The 21873-nt window shown below is 49.0% G+C and overlaps 1 protein-coding gene across 1 annotated transcript in view; it reads left to right on the plus strand.

Moving 5' to 3' along the window:
• Window positions 1-21873, plus strand: part of ZAN (zonadhesin) — a 71174-nt gene extending 49301 nt beyond the window's left edge. Inside the window, exons 26-37 of the mRNA XM_079951700.1 lie at window positions 908-1052; window positions 5906-6156; window positions 8521-8650; window positions 10575-10761; window positions 12029-12190; window positions 12306-12436; window positions 16066-16265; window positions 17203-17341; window positions 18575-18727; window positions 19778-19880; window positions 20210-20244; window positions 21317-21873. Of these exons, the coding sequence (XP_079807826.1) occupies window positions 908-1052; window positions 5906-6156; window positions 8521-8650; window positions 10575-10761; window positions 12029-12190; window positions 12306-12436; window positions 16066-16265; window positions 17203-17341; window positions 18575-18727; window positions 19778-19880; window positions 20210-20244; window positions 21317-21369 (1689 nt within the window). The 3' untranslated portion in view covers window positions 21370-21873. The remainder of the gene's footprint in view (window positions 1-907; window positions 1053-5905; window positions 6157-8520; window positions 8651-10574; window positions 10762-12028; window positions 12191-12305; window positions 12437-16065; window positions 16266-17202; window positions 17342-18574; window positions 18728-19777; window positions 19881-20209; window positions 20245-21316) is intronic.

Genomic DNA, 21873 nt, shown 5'->3' on the forward strand with positions numbered 1-21873 from the left:
AGTGCTGCATTCTAAATCCTATTGTTCTAGGACCAATCAGACTGCTGCATTCTGGGTCCTGTTGTTCTAGGACCAATCAGACTGCTGCATTCTGAATCCTATTGTTCTAGGACCAATCAGACTGCTGCATTCTGAATCCTATTGTTCTAGGACCAATCAGACTGCTGCATTCTGAATCCTATTGTTCTAGGACCAATCAGACTGCTGCATTCTGAATCCTATTGTTCTAGGACCAATCAGACTGCTGCATTTTGGATCCTATTGTTCTAGGACCAATCAGACTGCTGCATTCTGAATCCTATTGTTCTAGGACCAATCAGACTGCTGCATTCTGGGTCCTGTTGTTCTAGGACCAATCAGACTGCTGCATTCTGGATCCTATTGTTCTAGGACCAATCAGAGTGCTGCATTCTAAATCCTATTGTTCTAGGACCAATCAGACTGCTGCATTCTGGGTCCTGTTGTTCTAGGACCAATCAGACTGCTGCATTCTGAATCCTATTGTTCTAGGACCAATCAGACTGCTGCATTCTGGGTCCTGTTGTTCTAGGACCAATCAGACTGCTGCATTCTGGATCCTATTGTTCTAGGACCAATCAGACTGCTGCATTCTAAATCCTATTGTTCTAGGACCAATCAGACTGCTGCATTCTGGGTCCTGTTGTTCTAGGACCAATCAGACTGCTGCATTCTGAATCCTATTGTTCTAGGACCAATCAGACTGCTGCATTCTGAATCCTATTGTTCTAGGACCAATCAGACTGCTGCATTCTGAATCCTATTGTTCTAGGACCAATCAGACTGCTGCATTCTGGATCCTATGCAACTCAGTACATAAGACCTGCCTTGCAGAGTTGGGGACGGGTCTTGACACAGCCCCCTAACTGCCTCCCCTCTGCCTTTGCAGCCTGGAGAAACCTGGGTGGCGGCCAATTGCCTCGAACGCTGCACCTGCTTCGGGAACGGGAACATCACCTGCCAGCCCTTCCGGTGCCTGGCTGGGTCCGTGTGCGCCCTCAGTACCGCGGGGCTTCACTACTGCCGCCCAACCAGTGAGTGGGAAGTGGTGACAGCGGGGGGGGGGGGGGCTAAGATGGCGGAGAGGGGGGATCTGGAAGAGCAGTCAGTCCAGGGTCAGTCTATCCAGCCGTTGGGAAAGGAACTACAGTGGTGCCCCGCGAGACGAATGCCTCGCAAGACGGAAAACCCGCTAGACAAAAGGGTTTTCCGTTTTGGAGGCGCTTCGCAAAACGAATTTCCCTATGGGCTTGCTTCGCAAGACGAAAATGTCTTGCGAGTTCCTGCAGGGTTTTTTCCCTTTTTTCCCCCTTTTCCTAAGCCGCTAAGCCGCTTATCAGCTGATCCGCTAAAAGCCGCTAAACCGCTAATAGCGCTAATCCGCTAAGCTGTCACTGGGCTTGCTTCGCAAGACGCAAAAACCGCTAGACGAAAGCCTCACGGAACGGATTAATTTCGTCTTGCGAGGCACCACTGTAGTTCTCCAGCTGCCTAGGCTGGACTACCGCAATGCACTCTACTCTGGGGCAGCCCTTGGAGACTACCGTATTTTTCGCTCCACAAGACGCACCTGACCATAAGACGCACCAATATTTAGAGGAGGAAAACAAGGGAAAAAATACATTCTGAACAAAACAGTGGATGTATGATTTTTGTGGTTCATGCTGTGGCCACAGACATGTGATCGGATGGTGAGTTTGGGGTGACCCAATGCAAAAATCCTGAGGATCCATGGGCTTTTACCTCCCCCTTCCCAGGCAGCCTCCTTTATCGCTAGCATCCCTTATCTCCTCCTTAAGGTCCTCCGTGGGGCATACCAAGAGATGCGGTCCCATAGGTACGAGGGTCTTAGGCCACATAGGGTTTTAAAGGTCAAAACCAGCACCTTAAACCTGACCCTGTACTCTACCGGGAGCCAGTGCAGTTGGTATAGCACCGGGTGAATGTGATCCCGCAGCGAGGACCCCGTGAGTAGTCTCGCCATGGCATTCTGCACCCGCTGGTCTTCCCGTTGATCATTCATTCATTCATTTCAAGTAGTTCTCCCCATCACTTTCCAAGCAGCACAAAATCTGTGTTTCTCTTTTCGGTGGCGATGTTGCGTTAGGGCGTTTATTGTGTGTTAATTGTGCAGACCTAGAGCCTAATTTTACGGGACGCAGGTGGCGCTGTGGGTTAAAGCCTCAGCGCCTAGGGCTTGCCGATCGAAAGGTCGGCGGTTCGAATCCCTGCGGCGGGGTGCGCTCCCGCTGCTCGGTCCCAGCGCCTGCCAACCTAGCAGTTCGAAAGCACCTCCGGGTGCAAGTAGATAAATAGGGACCGCTTACCAGCGGGAAGGTAAACGGCGTTTCCGTGTGCGGCTCTGGCTCGCCAGAGCAGCGATGTCACACTGGCCACGTGACCCGGAAGTGTCTCCGGACAGCGCTGGCCCCCGGCCTCTTAAGTGAGATGGGCACACAACCCCAGAGTCTGTCAAGACTGGCCCGTACGGGCAGGGGTACCTTTACCTTTACCTTTAGAGCCTAACTTGGCACTGGTGTTGGTGCTGAGAAAGATGCTGCGTTGCCAAGAACAGGGAGAATCCATAGGTGCCCATCGGTTGACAGAAAGGGTGGGGGAATCTCCCCTGCAATGGGGGCCTTGTCAAAAAGGGCTGTGATTCCGGAAGGAATGGCTGTTTCCGAGAACGCCATGGCCTTATTACGGAGGGAGAAAACTGTATTTGTCAGGAATTGAAAATCCTGCCGATATTCACTCAGAAAGGTTGTCAGTGATATAGGCTTCAGATTTTTGAGAAAAAGTACAGGTGGGACTGATGGGAATGTCAGTCCAAGATACCTGGATGGTACCAGTTTAGGGTTCATTCATATATATAAAATATGGTTTACATTTAGGGGTATCAGTTGGTCGTATTAAATTTATTTTTGCATTCCACCACCCCCAATTAACATTTTGAAGGAGCTTCTCCACCCCCAGACACTGAGGTCCAGCTCCGAGGGCCTTCTGGTGGTTCCCTCCCTGCGAGAAGCCAAGTTACAGGGAACCAGGCAGAGGGCCTTCTCGGTGGTGGCACCCGCCCTGTGGAACGCCCTCCTACCAGATGTCAAAGATAACAACCACCAGACTTTTAGATGACATCTGAAGGCAGCCCTGTTTAGGGAAGCTTTAATGTTTGAGGCATTACTGTATTTTAATATTGTGTTGGAAGCCGCTCAGAGTCGCTGGGGAAACCCAGCCAGATGGGTGGGGTATAAATAATAAATTATTATTATTATTACAGTGGTGCCCCGCAAGACGAATGCCTCGCAAGACTAAAAACTCGCTAGACGAAAGAGTTTTCTGTCTTTTGAGGTGCTTCGCAAGACGAATTTCCCTATGGGCTTGCTTCGCAAGACGTTTCGCAAGACGAGTTCTTGTGAGTTTTTTCCCTCCCCCCCCCCCCTTTTTCTAAGCCGCTAAGCCGCTAATAGTGCTAATCCGCTAAGCCGCTAATAGCCGTGCTTCACAAGACGAAAAAAACGCAACAACAGTATTTATTACGGCCATAGGCCCATACAGGTAAAAACAACACATAAATAACAGCTTGTGCACGTGGGGAAAAAAAACAGCCGCTAAAACACCACTATAACAATAAAATACTATAAAATAGAATGGCATACTACGCCTTAGTTAGCTTGTAGTGCTCCTTGGCGTCGCTTTTGGGTAAGGACAGCGACCAGGAACCTAGCCACTTTCAGGGTCGTATGAGTATCCTTATCCTGCAAGGTTTGAGCAAGGTGGAATTTTGGTGGGGTACCCTCAAGTTTCTGTATGATTGATCCCAACAAATTTGCCCGTGGCACATTGAACAGGGGGCAAGTGAACATGATGTGCTGGAGCGACTCCGGCGTCTCCTTATCACATTCGCACGTGGCGGGGGCTTGGCCCTTTGAGAATCTATGTCTCAGGACGTTGGAGGGAAAAACGTTGAACCTCGCTTTGGTGAAGGCCAGTCTATGGGCAACAGTCGAAAGGGAGGAGAGGTATGATGGAACGCAGTAAGTTAAAGTGATACCAATGTTCTGGGGCGAACAAACACCTCCCCCCAGCATATAATTTCGCTGTAGATCGATGTCATCCAGTCTTTGGCGGATCAGTCTTTGAGCAGTAATTTGGTCTAGTTTTAGGGAATCTGAAGGAGAGATTCCATAACTCAGGAGTTTGGCATGAATTCTACTAGTCCAAAGGCTAGAGAATTCATCTCGCCATAAGCATTGGACAAGGTAGTGGTTTGGTAGTCTATGCCACAATGATAACCAATAATTGAAGACTTGCTTCCACAGGCAAGTTTCTAAGGATGCGATCTTCAGTTCTAGTCGCATGGCTGCGTTGCTTACGCACAGGGGGAGCATTAGGAGCCGACGTAGGAACTGATTTTGCAGTGTCTCAAGAGGAGCAAGATCTGTCATCACGGCCCAAAGCGGGGCAGCATAAGCAAGCACGGCAATCACTTTTGCCTTGAACACCTTTAGGGCCGAGGGAACATGCAAAGCTCCATCCGAAAAAAAGAATCGGAGGAGCGCATATGACAGAGTTTTGGCCTTGTTAAGTAGGTGTTGAATTTGAGCTTTCCACCCCAAATTGTGTTGAAAAATAACTCCTAGGTATTGAAATTTTAGGACTTGCTCTATTTTTGCTCCACCAAGCTTCCATTCGTATAATCTCCGGCTTCTGGAGAAAATCAGAATCTTGGATTTAACATGGTTGATGGTTAATTGGTTGAGTTGACAATACGTGGCAAAGATCTTCAAAGCTCTGGTTAGTCCAACACGTGTATAAGATAGAATTACCGCGTCGTCCGCATATAAAAGGAGTGGGCAGCGGTAATCCGCAAGTCTAGGCGCGTGTGTACTTGGAGATGAGTTAACTAGGGGTGCTCGCATGTCGCTGATGAATAGGTTGAATAGACAGGGAGCCAATATACATCCTTGGCGCACTCCCTTGTTTATTGGTATCGAATTTGTGAGGTCGCCCGCAGGATTAAGTCTCACTCTAGCAAGGGTACCTTCGTGGAGCTGACTTATAAGCCATAGGAGTCTTCTATCAATGCCCTGTTTCGCAAGTTTCTCCCATAGAATATTTCTAGGAACGCTGTCAAAGGCTGCCTTTAGGTCTAAGAAGGCAGCACAGAGGTAGCCCCGGGGAGGAGAGGAGTACTTTCGTGCCAGATGGTAAAGAACTATCGCATGATCGGTTGTAGAGCGTTTAATTCTGAACCCTGCTTGTTCGTGGCCAATCTGATTAGTCTCATCTACCCATCGCAATAGTTTAGTCAGCAAAAAGCTGGCATAAATTTTCCCTATGATCGAAAGGAGGCTGATGTTACGGTAGTTTTCCGGCTCCATTGGAGAACCTTTTTTATGAATTGGTACTATAATGGCCACCTTCCATATTTTGGGGATGAGGCCAGAAGCGTTGATTGCATCAAAGGTTTTGGCCAAGATGCCAGCCCACCATTTTGGGTGTAGTTTAATGGCTTCAGCAGGGATCAGATCGGGCCCTGGGGCTTTACCCGGTTTCAGCTGAGCTATTAGCTTGGCTATTTCGTCAGGATCGGTGGGAGGCCAAATAGGTAGGTGGGTAAACAGATGCGTCAGGTGGTCGGAGGGAGCATCTGCCTGTGAGAAGCATTTCTTCAGGAACAATTCCCATGTCGGAGCAGGGAAAAAACGCAAGACGAAGAGACTCGCGGAACGAATTAATTTCGTCTTGCGAGGCACCACTGTATTCGAAAAATAGCAATGCAAAGGCTTGGCCTCGAGACACAGTAAGGGCGTTTCCTCTGAGCATGTGCAGAATACTCACCCGCAACTTTTTACTTTCCTAACTTGGCTCTCCTTCTTCCCAGGATTCCACCAGTGCGTGATTTCCGGAGACCCCCACTACAACACTTTCGACAACTTCGCCCATCACTTCCAGGGGCGCTCCACTTACACATTGACTAGGACCCTGGGTGACCTTCCGGAGTCTCTCGAACCCCTCTCCGTAGCGGGCAGGAACCGCCGCCGCTTCCCTTTCCAAAGCTTCTCCTTCCTGCGCGAGGTCTACGTCGAGGTGTACGGCTACAGCATCCAGTTGTTGCAGGGGAGGAAGATGGCGGTGAGAGCCCAAGACAACGTGAAAAAACGTGCGAGGCTTTTTTTGCAGGGGGGGGTCCCCTCCTGCAGATAAATTGCCCCCTGAGCAAATGAGGATCCTCGTTTCCACCTCCTCCTGCAGTTAAACACAGATGCCGTATGAAGATTTGTGAAGCCGAACGTTGGAATATTCCAGAAAGATAAAAGGAAGTCCATCTTTCCGCAGTGCAGAGTTTAACTGTGGAACTCCCTGCCACTGGAGCCACTAACTTAGATGGCTTTAAAAGAGGATCAGATTTGTGGAGGAGAGGGGCCACTGTGGGGACAGGATGCTGGCTAGGAGCCACTGATAGCCCTCTTCTCCTCCATGGATTTGCCCAGTCCTCTTTTGAAGCCATCTATGTTGGTGGCAATGGGACGCGGGTGGCGCTGTGGGTTAAACCACAGAGCCTAGGGCTTGCCGATCAGAGGGACGGCGGTTCAAATCCCCGCAACGGGGTGAGCTCCCATTGCTCGGTCCCCGCTCCTGCCAACCTAGCAGTTCGAAAGCACGTCAAAGTGCAAGTAGATAAATAGGTACCGCTCCGGCGGGAAGGTAAACGGCATTTCCATGCGCTGTTCTGGTTCGCCAGGAGCGGCTTTGTCCTGCTGGCCACATGACCCGGAAGCTGTACACCAGCTCCCTCGGCCAGTAAAGCGAGATGAGCGCCGCAACCCCAGAGTCAGTCACGACTGGACCTAATGGTCAGGGGTCCCTTTACCTTTACGTTGGTGGCAGGGAGTTCCGTAGTTTAACTATCTGTCCTAAATCGTCCAACATGCGGCTTAATGGGGTGCCCACAAGTTCTAGTGCAGGGGTCAGCAAACTTTTTCAGCTGGGGGCCGGCCCACTGTCCCTCAGACCTTGTGGGGGGCCGGACTATATTTTGAAAAAACCCCTAAATGAACGAATTCCTGTGCCCCACAAATAACCCAGAGATGCATTTTAAATAAAAGGACACATTATCCTCACGATAAAACACGCTGATTCCTGGCCCATCCGCAGGCCAGATTGAGAAGGTGATTGGGCCACATCTGGCCCCCGGGGCCTTAGTTTGCCTACCCGTGTTCTAGTGTTACGAAAGAGGGAGGGGGGAAAACACCTTTCTCTATCTGGTTTCTGAGTACCGCGTATCATTTTTATGAACTTCTATCATGTGGCCTCTTGGCCGCCTTTTCTCTAAACTGATGACACCCAACTCTATCTGTTGATGGACGGCCGCCCTGACTCGGCCCCGGACACACTGACCAGATGCTTGGAAGCTGTGGCTGGATGGTTACGTGGGAGCTGGAAGAAGTTAAATCCTTCGAAGACAGGGGTCCTCTGGCTGGGTTGGGATGGCATGGGGTTGGGGGGGCCAACTCCTGTCTCATGCGGGGGCCCAATTAGTGCCAGCGCCTTCTGTCAAGAATTTGGGTGTAACCTTCGATGCCTCCCTTTCCATGGAGGCGCAGGTTGCAGCAACAGCCAAAGCAACATTTTTCCATCTCCGCCATGCTAAGCAGTTGGTCCCTTACCTTTCTCGCCCTGACCTAGCCACTGTGATCCACGCGATGCTCACCTCCAGACTTGATTATTGTAATTCGCTCTACGTGGGGCTGCCCTTGAGACTGACCCAGAAACTCCAGCGGGTGCAAAATGCTGTGGCGAGGCTCCTTACGGGGTCCTCGCTACAAGATCACATTCATCCGGTGCTGTACCAGCTGCACTGGCTGCCAATGGAGTACAGGGTCAGGTTTATGGTTCTGGTTTTAACCTTTAAAAACCCTATGCAACCTAGGACCCATGTACCTATGGGACCATCTCTCCTGGTATGCCCCATGGAGAGGTCCACAAATGCCAACATTTTGGAGGTCCCAGGTCGCAAGGTGGTTAGATTGGTCTCAACTAGGGACAGGGCCTTTTCAGCACTGGCCCCGACTTGGTGGAACGCTCTGTCACAAGAGACTAGGGCCCTGCGGGACTTGACATCTTTCCGCAGGGCCTGCAAGACAGAGCTCTTCCGCCTGGCCTTTGGTTTGGACTCAGTCTGACCCTTATGCTTCCCTCCCCTTATGATCCGGCTACTTTTTAAAACGAGGCTGCATTTTAAATTGCATTTTAACCTGTATTTTAAATTGGTTTTTTTATTTTTCTCCCCCCCCCCTTTCCCTCTATTTCACTGTGATTTTATTGATGTTAGCTGCCCTGAGCTCAGCTCCGGCCGGGAAGGGCGGGGTATTATTTTTTTTTTTTATTATTATTATTATTATTATTATTATTATTATTATTAAACTAAGCAGTCCCAAACGCTGCGAGCGTTTTCTTCACTCCACCCCCTTGATCATTTTTGATTGCCCTTTCCAGGTAAATGGCGTGATGGTCACCACCCCGTACTCGCCCCGGGACGGGCTCCAGATCACCCAGAGAGGCCGCACCATCTGCGTGGAAACGGACTTTGGGCTTTCCGTTTACTTCGACGGCCAGGATTTTGGTGGTGAGGATAAATGAGCACAAGGGGAGAAGGGGCTGCAACCTCCGTCCTGTAAGGTAATGGGGCTCGCTCAGGACCACCAGGACCAGGCTGGGCCAGAAGCCACAAACTTAGCCTCGCACCAACTCTGGCAGGCAGCATCTCTTTTCTTTCCAAATTTTTAAAATTGGTTTTCACACTATTATAAGCGAACAAACACATAAGACAAACAAACATAAATCATAGCCTTATTAAAAATGACGCTTATTAACATTGTTAAGTGACTTCCTCGCTTCCCCTTGGTTGAATTTCATTGCATATCCTTTTAACGGTTTTCCAAATCACAGTTCTTATAAAATTTAACTTAAACATTCACATCCTTAAATCTTCACATTATGAAATTAAACATACTAATTCACTTAACATAAAGTCCTAAGCCAATTAAGTATCTGCAAGCTGTTTTCATTTAATTTAACAAAATAATCCTTAAATTTAATCCACTCTTCCTGGTACTCCTCCTCCTTCCGGTCGCGGACTCTTCTGGTTAGGTCGGCTAGCTCCGAAAAATCCATCATCTTCATCTGCCATTCTTCTATCGTTGGTAATTCTTGGATTTTCCACTTTTTAGCTAACAAAATATGAGCAGCAGCTGTGGCATACAAAAATAATGTAACATCTTTCTTGGGCAATTCCAAACCTGTTATTCCAAGAAGAAAGGCCTCTGGTTTCTTTATAAATGTATATTTCAACATTTTTTTCTATTCATTATAGTAGCAGGCAGCATCTCAGAGTAGGTTTAAGGGCAGGGGTGCTGTTTCACCCAGCTCAGGCAAAACTGTTCAACTGGCAAACTATTTTGTTAAAATAGTTAAAAACCATAGAATTCTAGAGTTGAAAGGGACCCCCAAGAGCCATCTAGACTAACCCCCTGCAATGCAGAAATCAAATGAATACAGCCGTACCTTGGATCGGATCCTGAACGCCCTGGAACTCGGACGTTTTGGCTCCCAAACACCGGAAACCCAGAAGCGATTGTTCTGGTTTGCGAATGTTCCTTTGGAACCCGAATGTCGGGGTTTTCGTGGCATCTGATTGGCTGCAGGAACTTCCTGCAGCCAATCAGAACCCGCAATTTGGTTTTTGTACGTTTTGGAAGTCGAACGGACTTCCGGAACGGATTCCGTCCGACTTCCAAGGTACGGCTGCACATAAAAGGCTGCACATCGAAGTTGCAGAACAGGTGTTGAGTACAGCAAAGGCTTTCAAAATCTGAATATGTGTATGAAAGAACCTAAGGAAGGGAAATGATTGAAGGACAGATGTAAAGGCGAGCAAGATAACTAAGAGATGTGCAGTGAATGCGGTGGAAGTCTTTTATAATATTTTAACTAGGATATTGTAATGTTTGAAGCATGACTTTGGTAACATTGGTTATGAAAAGTATTTTTCTTCTACTTTTCTTTTGTCTTTTAGTCTGCATTTTGGAAAGCTTCTATATAAACGTGTTTACAGTGTTATGTATTGTTCTTTGGTTCCCTTTCTTTTTCTTTTCTTGTAAAATTCAATAAAGAAAAAAATTTCTGTATTTTTTGCTCTATAAGACTCGCTTTTTCCCTCCTAAAAAGTAAGGGGAAATGTGTGTGCGTCTTATGGAGCGAATGCAGGCTGCGCAGCTATCCCAGAAGCCAGAAGAGCAAGAGGGATTGCTGCTTTCACTGCGCAGAGATCCCTCTTGCTGTTCTGGCTTCTGAGATTCAGAATATTTTTTTCTTGTTTTCCTCCTCCAAAAACTAGGTGCGTCTTGTGGTCTGGTGCGTCTTATAGAGCGAAAAATACAGTACAAAATCTGAATATGTGGAAGGCTCAAAGATTGTCCCCACCCCAGCTGGTCTAGGGCTGCCCAGATGTGGTCACTGCTTTCACCCCTCTTTCTCTCCACCCCACCCAGAGATCGTCCTCCCCAGCACCTATCGGAACTACGTGGGAGGGCTCTGCGGGAATTACGATGGGCAGCGGAACAACGAGTACATGAAACCCGACAGAACGTGGACCCGGAGCCTCAACACCTTTGGGAACAGCTGGGAGGTCATGGTCCCCAGCAGAGAAAGGGACGCTGGCAGCCATCCTCGCATCAGGTCAGCCCCATGGCACCTCTTGTCCCTCATGCATGGCTTTTCCCTCATTGAGCAGTTAATCTCCAAAAAAAAAGCAGAGAGCTGGGTCTCAAACTCCCTAGAGAACCAGACCTTGCTTTTTGCAGACAGGGACCAGGGCTCTGATAACACTAAAATGTAAAGGGACCCCTGACCATTAGGTCCAGTCGTGGCCGACTCTGGGGTTGCGACGCTCATCTCGCTTTACTGGCCGAGGGAGCCGGCGTACAGTTTCCAGGTCATGTGGCCAGCATGACTAAGCCGCTTCTGGCGAACCAGAGCAGTGCACAGAAACGCCGTTTACCTTCCCGCCAGAGCGGTACCTATTTATCTACTTGCACTTTGATGTGCTTTCGAACTGCTAGGTTGGCAGCAGCAGGGACCGAGCAACGGGAGCTCACCCCGTCATTGCGGGGATTCGAACCGCCAACCTTCTGATCAGCAAGTCCTAGGCTCTGTGGTTTAACCCACAGCGCCACCCATGTCCCATCTGTTAACACTACGCTGAGCAAAACAGAGCAAAAACAGTAGCCCTATGCGGCCTAGGACCCACGTACCTACAGGACCGCCTCTCCTGGTATGCCCCGCGGAGGACCTTAAGGTCCACAAATAACAAGACTTTGGAAGTCCCAAGTCGCAAGATTGGTCTCAACTAGGGCCAGGGCCTTTTCAGCACTGGCCCCAACTTGGTGGAACGCTCTGTCACAAGAGACTAGGGCCCTGTGGGACTTGACATCTTTCCGCAGGGCCTGCAAGACAGAACTGTTCCGCCTGGCCTTTAGTTTGGACTCAGTCTGACCCTTATGTTTCCCTCCCCTTATGGTCTTGATTTATTGGCTATTTTAAAATGTGGCTGCATTTTAACCTGTATTTTACATTGGTTTTCTCCCCCCCCCCCCCTCTTTTCCCCTTATTATGTTTTTACCGTGATTTTATTGGTGTTAGCTGCCCTGAACCTGGCTTTGGCCGGGGAGGGCGGGGTATAAATAAAAGTATTATTATTATTATTATTATTATTTATAATTTGAGATCATTTTGGGAACAGGAGGCTGGGTCATATGGGAGTTTGGGTGGACGCTGGAGTAAAAGGGGCCCCTTTGGCCTGATCCTGCAGCTCTTCTTATGTTATGAGGAGAAAGGAACAGGGAGGAGTTGTCTTTCTCAGCTCAGACCTTGTACACAGCAGGGAGACATCCAACCAAACATACAGAGGGGAAAAACTCCTTCTCTTCTTCTTCCCTCCACAAAGGCGTGAGGAACCATCAGATGAAGTTGAGTCTGGGTTTGAAATCGCCTGCACCCCGGAGCAGCTGATATCTGTCAACGGGACGGGCGTCTGTGGGGCCCTCTCTGACCCCCAGGGGCCGTTCTCCCCCTGCCACGGCGTCCTGTCGCCCAGCCCTTTCCAAGAGTGAGTGTGCCCAGAGCGCAGGTGTGGGCGGGCGGCTGGGAAGGGAGCGTGTCCGTGTGCAAGCGCGCATTTGTGCGCAAGGGAACCCATCTCCTTCCTTCTCTCTCTCTCCCAGGAACTGCGTGTACGACCTCTGCGCTCTCGTGGGCGACACTGAGCTCTTATGCCAAGATTACGATGCCTATGCCAAGCTCTGCCAGGAGGAGGGGGTCACGCTGGGAGCCTGGAGGCAGAAGATGGGCTGTGGTAAGAGAATCCCCCATCCCAAAAAACCCTATCGCACGCCAATCCTTGCCCAGCTGCAACACAACAGCCATGCCAGGCTGCCAGCCAATCTTGCACTGTCGTAGCTGCTGCTGCTGCCACCCTTCTACTTACTCCTGTGCCCGCCAATAGGAGGGGACTTTTTTATTTTTACTCAAAAATTTTATTAGTTTTCACAATATTACAAACAAACAAACACACAAAACAAACAAACAAAAATCATAGCCTTATTGAAAATTACAGTTATTAACTTTGTTAAGTGACTTCCTCGCTTCCCCTTGGTTGAATTTCATTGCATGCCCTTTTAACGGTTTTCCAAATCCCAATTTTTATGAAATTTAACTTAAACATTAACATCCTTAGATCTTCACCTTATGGAATTAACCTTATTAATTCATAACTTAACATAAATAGAATCCTAAGCCCATTAAGTACTGTATTTTTCACCCTATAGGACGCACTTTTTCCCCTCCAAAAATGAAGGGGAAATGTGTGTGCGTCCTATGGGGCGAATACAGGCTTTCGCTGAAGCACCGATGTGCACCGACTCCTCTCGCTCTCCAGGCTTCAGGAAGCTCCACGCAACCCTCTGGAGCTCGGGGTGAAGCCACGCCAGGCTCCCAAGGGTTGCGCAGAGTTGCCTGCGCTCCCGGGCTTCCCAGAGAACTGCCTGCCTTCTGAAGCTTGGGGCGCGCTGAAGAGCGCGCCCCGGGCTTCGCGCAGCTCTCCGCAAGCCTGGGGAGACCGGCGCGGCTCCCTAGGCTTGCGGATAGCACGCTGTTCTGGGGGCTGGGGTCGGGGGAAGCTCGGGCTTCCCCCGCGCCAGCCCCGTGCCTGGGGGGAAAATTAAAAAAAATTCCTTTATTCCCCCCCCCAAAAAAAACCCTAGGTGCGTCCTATAGGGCGGTGCGTCCTATGGGGCGAAAAATACGGTATCTGCAAGCTGTTTTCAGTTAGTTTAACTTAGCAAATTTACCTAAATAATCATTAAATTTATTCCACTCTTCCTGATACGCCTCCTCCTTCTGGTCGCGGACTCCTCCGGTCAGGTCGGCTAGCTCCGAAAAACCCATCATCTTCATCTGCCATTCTTCTATTGTTGGCAATTCTTGGGTTTCCCACTTTTTAGCTAACAAAATACGAGCAGCAGTTGTGGCATACAAAAATAATTTAACATCTTTCTTGGGCAATTCCAAACCTGTTATTTGTTATTCCATGAAGAAAGGCCTCTGGTTTCTTTATAAATGTATATTTCAACATTTTTTTTCAGTTCATTATAGTGGCACGCAGCATCTCAGAGTGGGTATAAGGGCAGAAGGAGGGGACTTTTTAAAAAGGCTCTGAGCCATTTCCTTAGCACTCCCCCAGTCCAGCCTGCAGTCTAGCACTCCACACTCTCCCGGAGTCTCTCCCAGACCTCAGAAGAGCACTCTGGTCCCTTGAAACACCAACCCTAAACTCCCGGTAGCCTGAATGCCAAGCACCCGGGGAGATGGGGATTCCGAAACCCTGAGGTTGGCAAGCAAACAACACTTCAGCAGTCAAATGAAGGAACTTTACTGTATTGGAGTATTACAGTATGTCCAAAACAATGGGAGAAATCGGAAGGATCTCAAAAGGAAAGATAGACAAGGACTGGAAGGTGTTTAAAGGATATTTGCAAAATCATATTGAGAAACCAGAACTCCTATTAGAATAAACAAGTTCCGTTATAAACACTGAAATACCAAATAATACGGATAACAAGGTGTAATAGGAAAAGAAGTAGAAAGTTGGTTTAATAGCGTGTGAAAGAAAGTAATAGAAATGGGAAGAAATTGTGATTGAGTACAGTAGTGCCACGCAAGACGAAATTAATCCGTTCCGCGAGTCTCTTCGTCTTGCGGTTTTTTCGTCTTGCTAAGCATGGCTATTAGCGGCTTAGCGGCTATTAGCGGCTTAGCAGCTATTAACAGCTTAGCGGCTATTAACGGCTTAGCGGCTTTAAGAAAAAGGAAACAAACTCGCAAGAACTTGCAAGACATTTCGTCTTGCGAAGCAAGCCCATAGGGAAATTCGTCTTGCGAAGCACCTCAAAAGACGGAAAACTCTTTCGTCTAGCGAGTTTTTCGTCTTGCGAGGCATTCGTCTTGTGGGGCACCACTGTAGATTGGTAGTCTAGCACAGGGTGGGGTAGGGACGGTGGTGGGAAACGGAAGTATGTGTGGGATTGAGTGGGGGTATGTATGAATATTTTTAAGGACTGTATGAAATGTATGTTTGTTTGTATATCCGAAATATGTATGTATAAATGTAATTTTTTAAAAAAAAATGAAGGAACTTTACTAGGAATAAAAGGTAGGGGGAAAGCAGCCAGAAGGTCAAAACAGAACGCAAAACAAACCCGAGCCCTGTGGCTCTAAAACAGAACCAATCCGTATTCTTTCGTTTGGTTTTTTGGATGAATCTGGTTTATAGATAACAACGAAGATATGTTTTTGTTGTACATATGTTATTACAGACAATAAGACATGGGAAAATTTTGTTAAAAAATTAACCTGAGCCCTGTGGCTCTCAAATGAAACCAATCCTAGCTTATCCACAACCCTCGTTGTTCAAGTTTACTCCCCAAGAATCTGCAAGGCTGGCCAGTTTCACAAAAGATCCCAGCTTGGATCCCCGGCACTGGAAGAAGAACTGGATCCAATGATGTTGGGGGGCAGACAAGGTGCAAGAAGCAGCTCAGCTTTTTAAAGGGTCTACCAGAACACTGAGGTCCAGCGCCGAGGGCCTTCTGGCGGTTCCCTCACTCTAAGAAGCCAAGTTACAGGGAACCAGGCAGAGGGCCTTCTCAGTGGTGGCACCTGCCCTGTGGAACACCCTCCCACCAGATTTCAAAGAGTACAACAACTACCAGACTTTTAGAAAACATCTGAAGGCAGCCCTCTTTAGGGAAGCTTTTAATCTTTGATGCATTACTGTATTTTAATATTTTGTTGAAAGCCGCCCAGAGAGGCTGGGGAAGCCCAGCCAGATGGGCGGGGTATAAATAAAAAAAAGTGCCGTATTTTTCGCTCTATAAGACGCACCAGACCACAAGACACACCTAGTTTTTGGAGGAGGAAAACAAGAAAAAAAATATTCTGAATCTCAGAAGCCAAAACAGCAAGAGGGATCGCTGCGCAGTGAAAGCAGCAATCCCTCTTGCTGTTCTGGCTTCTGGGATAGCTGCGCAGCCTGCATTCGCTCCATAAGACGCACACACATTTCCCCTTACTTTTTAGGAAGGAGAAAGTGAGTCTTATAGAGCAAAAAATACGGTATTATTATTATTTCCTCTCCTCGTGAGAGGATTGCACGACAGCCTCCCTTAGGGCCTGAGCTGTCCTCCATTTCTCCTCCTTCACAACCCCTTACCCCTCGGCCGAGAGCCCCATGTCCGGAAAGTGGACCATGTCCATGACCAGTGGGTTCAAATGACAAGGAAGGAGATTATCTCCAATTGAGTCTGTTCCCCTGCTCTTATCGCCAGAAAGTACGTCCTCCTTTATTGTCATTTGATTCCAACAGAGGCTTTTCTTCTCCTTCTTCTTTTAAACCCTTCTACCACCCACCCATCTTGTCCTCTGCAGAGATCTCGTGCCCGCCTCACACCACCTACAAATCTTGCATGACCGCCTGCCCCGACAGCTGTGCCAACATGGCCGCCCAGTCGGAGTGCGATGCCCCTTGCGTGGAGGGCTGCGCCAGTGACCCCGGCTACGTCCTCAGCGGGCTGGACAGCGTCCCCTACAACCAGTGCGGCTGCACTGTCAACAACCAGTATTATCAGGTAGGTGGGGAGGAATAGGGAGGAACCCCCCGGCTGCTGCCGGTCAGTTGTGTGGTTCTGAATCCTGGGAACCACAGCAGGAGAGAAGGGCGCAACGGATCAGCCGCTGTGAATCTGGTTAAGGGAGAGACTCAACCCTGGGTGTACCTACAGCAGGGGTCAGCAAACTTTTCCAGCAGGGGGCCGGTCCACTGTCCCTCAGACCTTGTGGGGGGCCGGACTGTATTTTGAAAAAAAATATATGAACAAATTCCTATGCTCCACAAATGCATTTTAAATAAAAGCACACATTCTACATTCTACTCATGTAAAAACACCAGGCAGGCCCCACAAATAACCCAGAGTTGCATTTTAAGTAAAAGGATACATTCTACTCATGTAAAAACACGCCAATTCCCGGAACATCTGCGGGCTGGATTTAGAAGGCAATTGAGCTGGAAGGCTGGATTTAGAAGGCAATTGAGCTGGTTGGCTAGGATGGGTGCAGGGCCTCAAAAATCACAGCTCTCCACTCGGCCTCAGAGTGGCTAGGAGCCTGCCTGCCCACTCTCCTGGCTGCTCCTCCAGCGCTCTGGACGGTGGCCGGGCGAGGTCTGCAGGCTTCTCTGGGCACCTTGGCAGAGGAATCTGGTTTGTGGTGTGGTGTGTTGCAGCAGCGCTGGAGGGCCCCCTCCCGAGTTGGCCGCAAAGATGGAGGGAAGAAAGATGGAGAGAGCTGATGAAAGTTAAAGGAAGGGATGAAGGAAGGAAGGAAGGAAGGAGGCAGCGAGCGGAGGGAGGCATGAAATCACTGGCCGAGTCCCAAATGGTTTTGAGCAAAGGTTTTCAGTTTCTGGTGCATGGTCCCTTCCGGTTTTGGCGGTGCCAATACAAAGGTGGGCAACAGCCTTCCCAGAATGGCACTGATATTCTTCCCCACGCCCCGGTTTCTCCCCAGATCAACGACACTTTCTTCACGGAGGACTGCTCCCAACGATGCACCTGCCGCAATACGGGGACTCTGGACTGTGAGCCTGTGGCCTGTGCCAAGGGGGATGTCTGCGCCGTGGTAAACTTCACCCGCGGATGCTACAGAGGTGAAAAATGCTTGGTTAGGGACAAGGTGGGAGAAGAGGGTTGAGCCAGCAACGTGATGCAGCAGCAAAAAAGGCTAATGCTGTTCTAGGCTGCATCCATAGAAGTCTAGCGTCCAGATCACGGGCAGTCTTAGTCCCACTCTATTCTGCCTTGGCCAGACCCCACCTGGAGTCCTGTGTCCAGTTCTGGGCGCCACAATTTAAGGAGGATATTGACAAACTGGAAGGTGGGCAGAGGAGGGCAACCAGGATGATGAAGGGCCTGGAAACTGAGCCTCAAGAGGAATGGTTGAGGGCATTGAGTACATTTAGCTTGGAGGAGACTGAGAGGGCTTCCCCTCTGAAGGGCTGCCAGATATTTACTGTATCAGAAAATTGTAAGAGTTGGACACCCAATACAACCCCCCGCAACCCAGATAGATAGATTAGATAGACAGATAGATAGATGATAGATAGATAGATAGATAGATAGATAGATAGATAGATAGATAGATAGATAGATAAATAGATGATAGATAGATAGATAGATAGATGTTTTATGTAGTTTTTCCATTTCATTGTTCTGTGTGGGACAATGACAATAAAGATATCTATCTATCTATCTATCTATCTATCTGATAGATAGATAGATAGATAGATAGATAGATAGATAGATAGAGATAGATAGAGAGATAGATAGATAGATAGATAGATAGATAGATAGATAGATAGATATCTTTATTGTCATTGTCCCACACAGAACAATGAAATGGAAAAACTACATAAAACATTCAAAAACCCCTAAAAACTCTGAAACCCCAATTTTAAAATACTACACGATACTATAAAATGCACTATACTATAAAATACACTATACGGATTTAATCCAAACGGATTAAAACACACATCAACATTCTGCATACTCGGTTTGGCCGGCCAAAATGAGCACGTTTTCAGCAGGCGCCGAAAAAGGGTGCAGCGAAGGAGCCTGACTGATCAGTCAGTTGGCGGGGAGTTCCAAAGGCTGGGTGCTGCTGCCGCCCTGAAAGATTGATTTATGCACGGGTGTTGCGTGGCACCTGCCATCGCCCTTAAAACCAAAGTCGACGGCTGATGTGGAAACGGAGAGACCTGAGAGAGTAGAAAAGTGACAGAATCTGGAAACAGAGCACTTTCCCAGTCTCTTGGTGGGCCGCGATGTGGACGGACGGCGGTCTCTCCCCTCCCCCAAAACACACGTTTCTTCCTTTGCAGAGAGTGCCTGCCTCCGTAACAATTGTCAGAACGAGGGAGTGTGTCAGGACACCTTAGAAGGCTCCCTCGGCTACGTCTGCGTTTGCACGGAGGGATACAACGGAACCTACTGCGAGATTGCCTACGATGTACAGCCCCCAGCCCCCTCGACAGGTAACAAGTCCCTGCCGCTGTTGTTGTTTGGTGGTTTAGTCGTGTCCGGCTCTTCGTGACCCCCTGGACCAAAGCACGCCAGGCCCTCCTGTCTTCCACTGCCTCCCGCAGTTTGGTCAAACTCAGGCTGGTAGCTTCGAGAACACTATCCAACCATCTCGTCCTCTGTTGTCCCCTTCTCCTTGTGCCCTCCATCTTTCCAGGCATCAGGGTCTTTTCCAGGGAGTCTTCTCTTCTCATGAGGAGGCCAAAGTCTTGGAGCCTCAGCTTCAGGATCTGTCCTTCCAGTGAGCACTCAGGGCTGATTTCCTTCAGGATGGAGAGGTTTGATCTTCTTGCAGTCCATGGGACTCTCAAGAGTCTCCTCCAGCACCAGAATTCAAAAGCATCCATTCTTCGGCAATCAGCCTTCTTGATGGTCCAGCTCTCACTTCCATACATCACTACTGGGGAAAAAATAGCTTTAACTATACGGCCCTTTGTCGGCAAGGTGGTGTCTCTGCTTTTTAAGATGCTGCCGCTACCTGCCCTAATACACACACACACACACAGTACCTGTCAGGCCATTGCCGTATTTTTCGCTCTATAAGACGCACTTTCCCCCCCCTAAAAAGTAAGGGGAAATGTGTGTGCGTCTTATGGTGCGAATGCTGGCAGGAGGCTCTGCTCAGCGCTCCCTTTAAAGAGCCGCATGGAGCATGTGTGCGGCTCATGGGGGGAGAGGCTGCGCACGGCTATCCCATAAGCCAGGAGAGCAAGAGGCATTGCGATCCCGCTTGCTGTCCCGGGTTATGGGATAGCCGCACGCAGCCTCTCCCGGTTAGGGGGAGCCTTCATCCCGCTGCCCTGAGGAGCCTTTGCGCGGCTATCCCAGAAGCCAGGTCCCTCTTGCTGTTCTGGCTTCTGGAATTCAGAATATTTTTTTTCTTGTTTTCCTCCTCCAAAAACTAGGTGCGTCTTATGATCTGGTGCGTCTTTTAGAGCGAAAAATACGGTGATTAATCCACCCCTCTTTCTTCCTCCCGTTTCCACCCCCCTACACCCCTCCAGATGACAACAATTTGACAGTCATCCTCATCGGAGTCCTCGTTCCTCTCGCATTGATCCTGATGGTGGTGACAGGCGTCTGCATCTATCGACAGCGGAGGAGCAGGTATGGGATTGGGCAGGGCAGGGCAGGCACAATGGGCGTGAGGGGGTCCGGTTGCCTCCCGCGGGCACTGGGGGGCTCAGGGCAACAGGAGAGAGGAGGTTTCAGAGGAGCAAGGCGTTGATATTAGTATGCAACGCCCTTAACAACTCGGAAGACATTTACCTACGAGATCGCCACGAGATCACTCCGATTGGCAGAATTGGTACTTTTACGGGTGGGTTGGACCTGATGATTCTTTGGGTCTCTTCCAACTCTGTGATGGCCCACCTTTCACCCCAAATCTCTTCAAATGTCCTGTTTTTATCTGCTTCTCTTTTCCTCCTGTGTAGGCGGGAACACGGCATGCTTGCCTTGTCAGATCCAGGTGAGTTGAGAGCAGGAGGAATCCCTGGTGTATACTATTATTACTATTAATTGAGTTTATAATCCATCCTCTATCTGGTGGTATCTGGGTGGTTCACAGAATAAAATCAAGATATAAAAGCACAAAATACCTAATGAAAATAAAAGAACGACCCAATAGTCCCCCCCCAAAAAAAACCACACACACATTTTAAAAGGGCATGGCATGTAAATCAGATCAACCAAAGGCCTGGTTGAAAAGGAACGTTTTTGCCTGGCGCCTAAAGGTGTATAATGAAGGTGCCAGGCGAACTTCCCTGGGGGAGCCACTGCAGAGAAGGCCCTGTTCTCGTGTTGCTGACCTCTAAAGGCGGAGACACACAAGGAAGGGCCTCAGAAGATGATTTCAGGGTAGGTTCATACAGAAAGAGGCGGTCCTTGAGGTATTGCGGTCCTGAGCCGTTTAAGGCTTTATAGGTCAAAAGCAGCACTTTGAACAGCTGCCTCAAGGCTCCACCCCAGAGTCAGCTGCACCCAAGAACATAAGAAGAGCCCTATATAGCTGGGTCAGCCCAGTGGCCCATCCTGTTCTCACAGTGACCAAACAGCTGCCCGTTATGGGAAACCCACAAGCAGGATCCAAGCACAAAAGCTACATTCTCCCCTCCTGCTGTTTCCAGCAACTGGTTTTCAGAAGCATGGCTGCCTCCAACTGTGGAGGCAGAACATAACCACCCTGGCTAGGAGCCTTTGACAGCCCTCCCCTCCTCCATGCATTTCTCTAATCCTCCTTGGAAGCCCATCTAAGTTGGTGGCCCTTGCTGCCCCCTCAATGACTCCTTCGGGGCCCTTCCAACTTTACAACCTTATGGTTCTGTTCTTCAAGCCCAGGGTGCTCTTACATCACTCGGGATTATTATTTAGTGCTTATTTCATTCACATACTCCCCCCTCGATTGTGGAAAACTGCAAAGCAGTTTGCATAAAGGATGAATAGGATTATTAACGAAAGCATTTACGGAAACAGCTCTGTCCTACACACCAAGGAAGTCTGCTTGGATCTTGGTATCATTACAATTATTATTTCCTTTTCAGGCCAAGGCAGACCTCCTCCTTCCACGACTGCCGACAAGGCCACTCACCTCTGACTTCCGCCCCAGATCTATTGCTGAAAATATTCCTTCCCGCTCACACGCCCAGGGTGGGAACTGTCAAGATCTGACCTTTCTAAAGCTGAAGGAGCAGAGGCGCTGCAAATAAAGGCTGCCCCTGCATCCCACCTGATTTCGCTTCCAGGAGTCTGTCTGGTCAGGTGAAGGAAAATCAGAGGAAGTGGAGGAGATTGGAGACACACGCCAACCCATTCGCCACCCTGGCATCTGCTGACACACCTTTCCCGCCCTCTGGGCTCTGTGATGCTTCTAGACTTGGTGATCCCATGCAGAGAATAGGCTTGGCAACCCAAATTCTGCCGAAGCCACCATTCCCAGCCAGCTGCTCATAGCTCCCCACCCTACCCTCGATGTGGGGCCAGCACACCTCATCCCACATAGGCCACCCCTTTCTGGGCAAGGGAAATGGAGCTGAATTGTGTCCGGAACACCAAATAAAAATTAATAAATGAATGCAAATAAAAGCCTTCCTCTCCAGCA

Source organism: Podarcis cretensis (assembly GCF_951804945.1).
Source record: "Podarcis cretensis genome assembly, chromosome: 13".
NCBI classification, from domain to species: domain Eukaryota; kingdom Metazoa; phylum Chordata; class Lepidosauria; order Squamata; family Lacertidae; genus Podarcis; species Podarcis cretensis.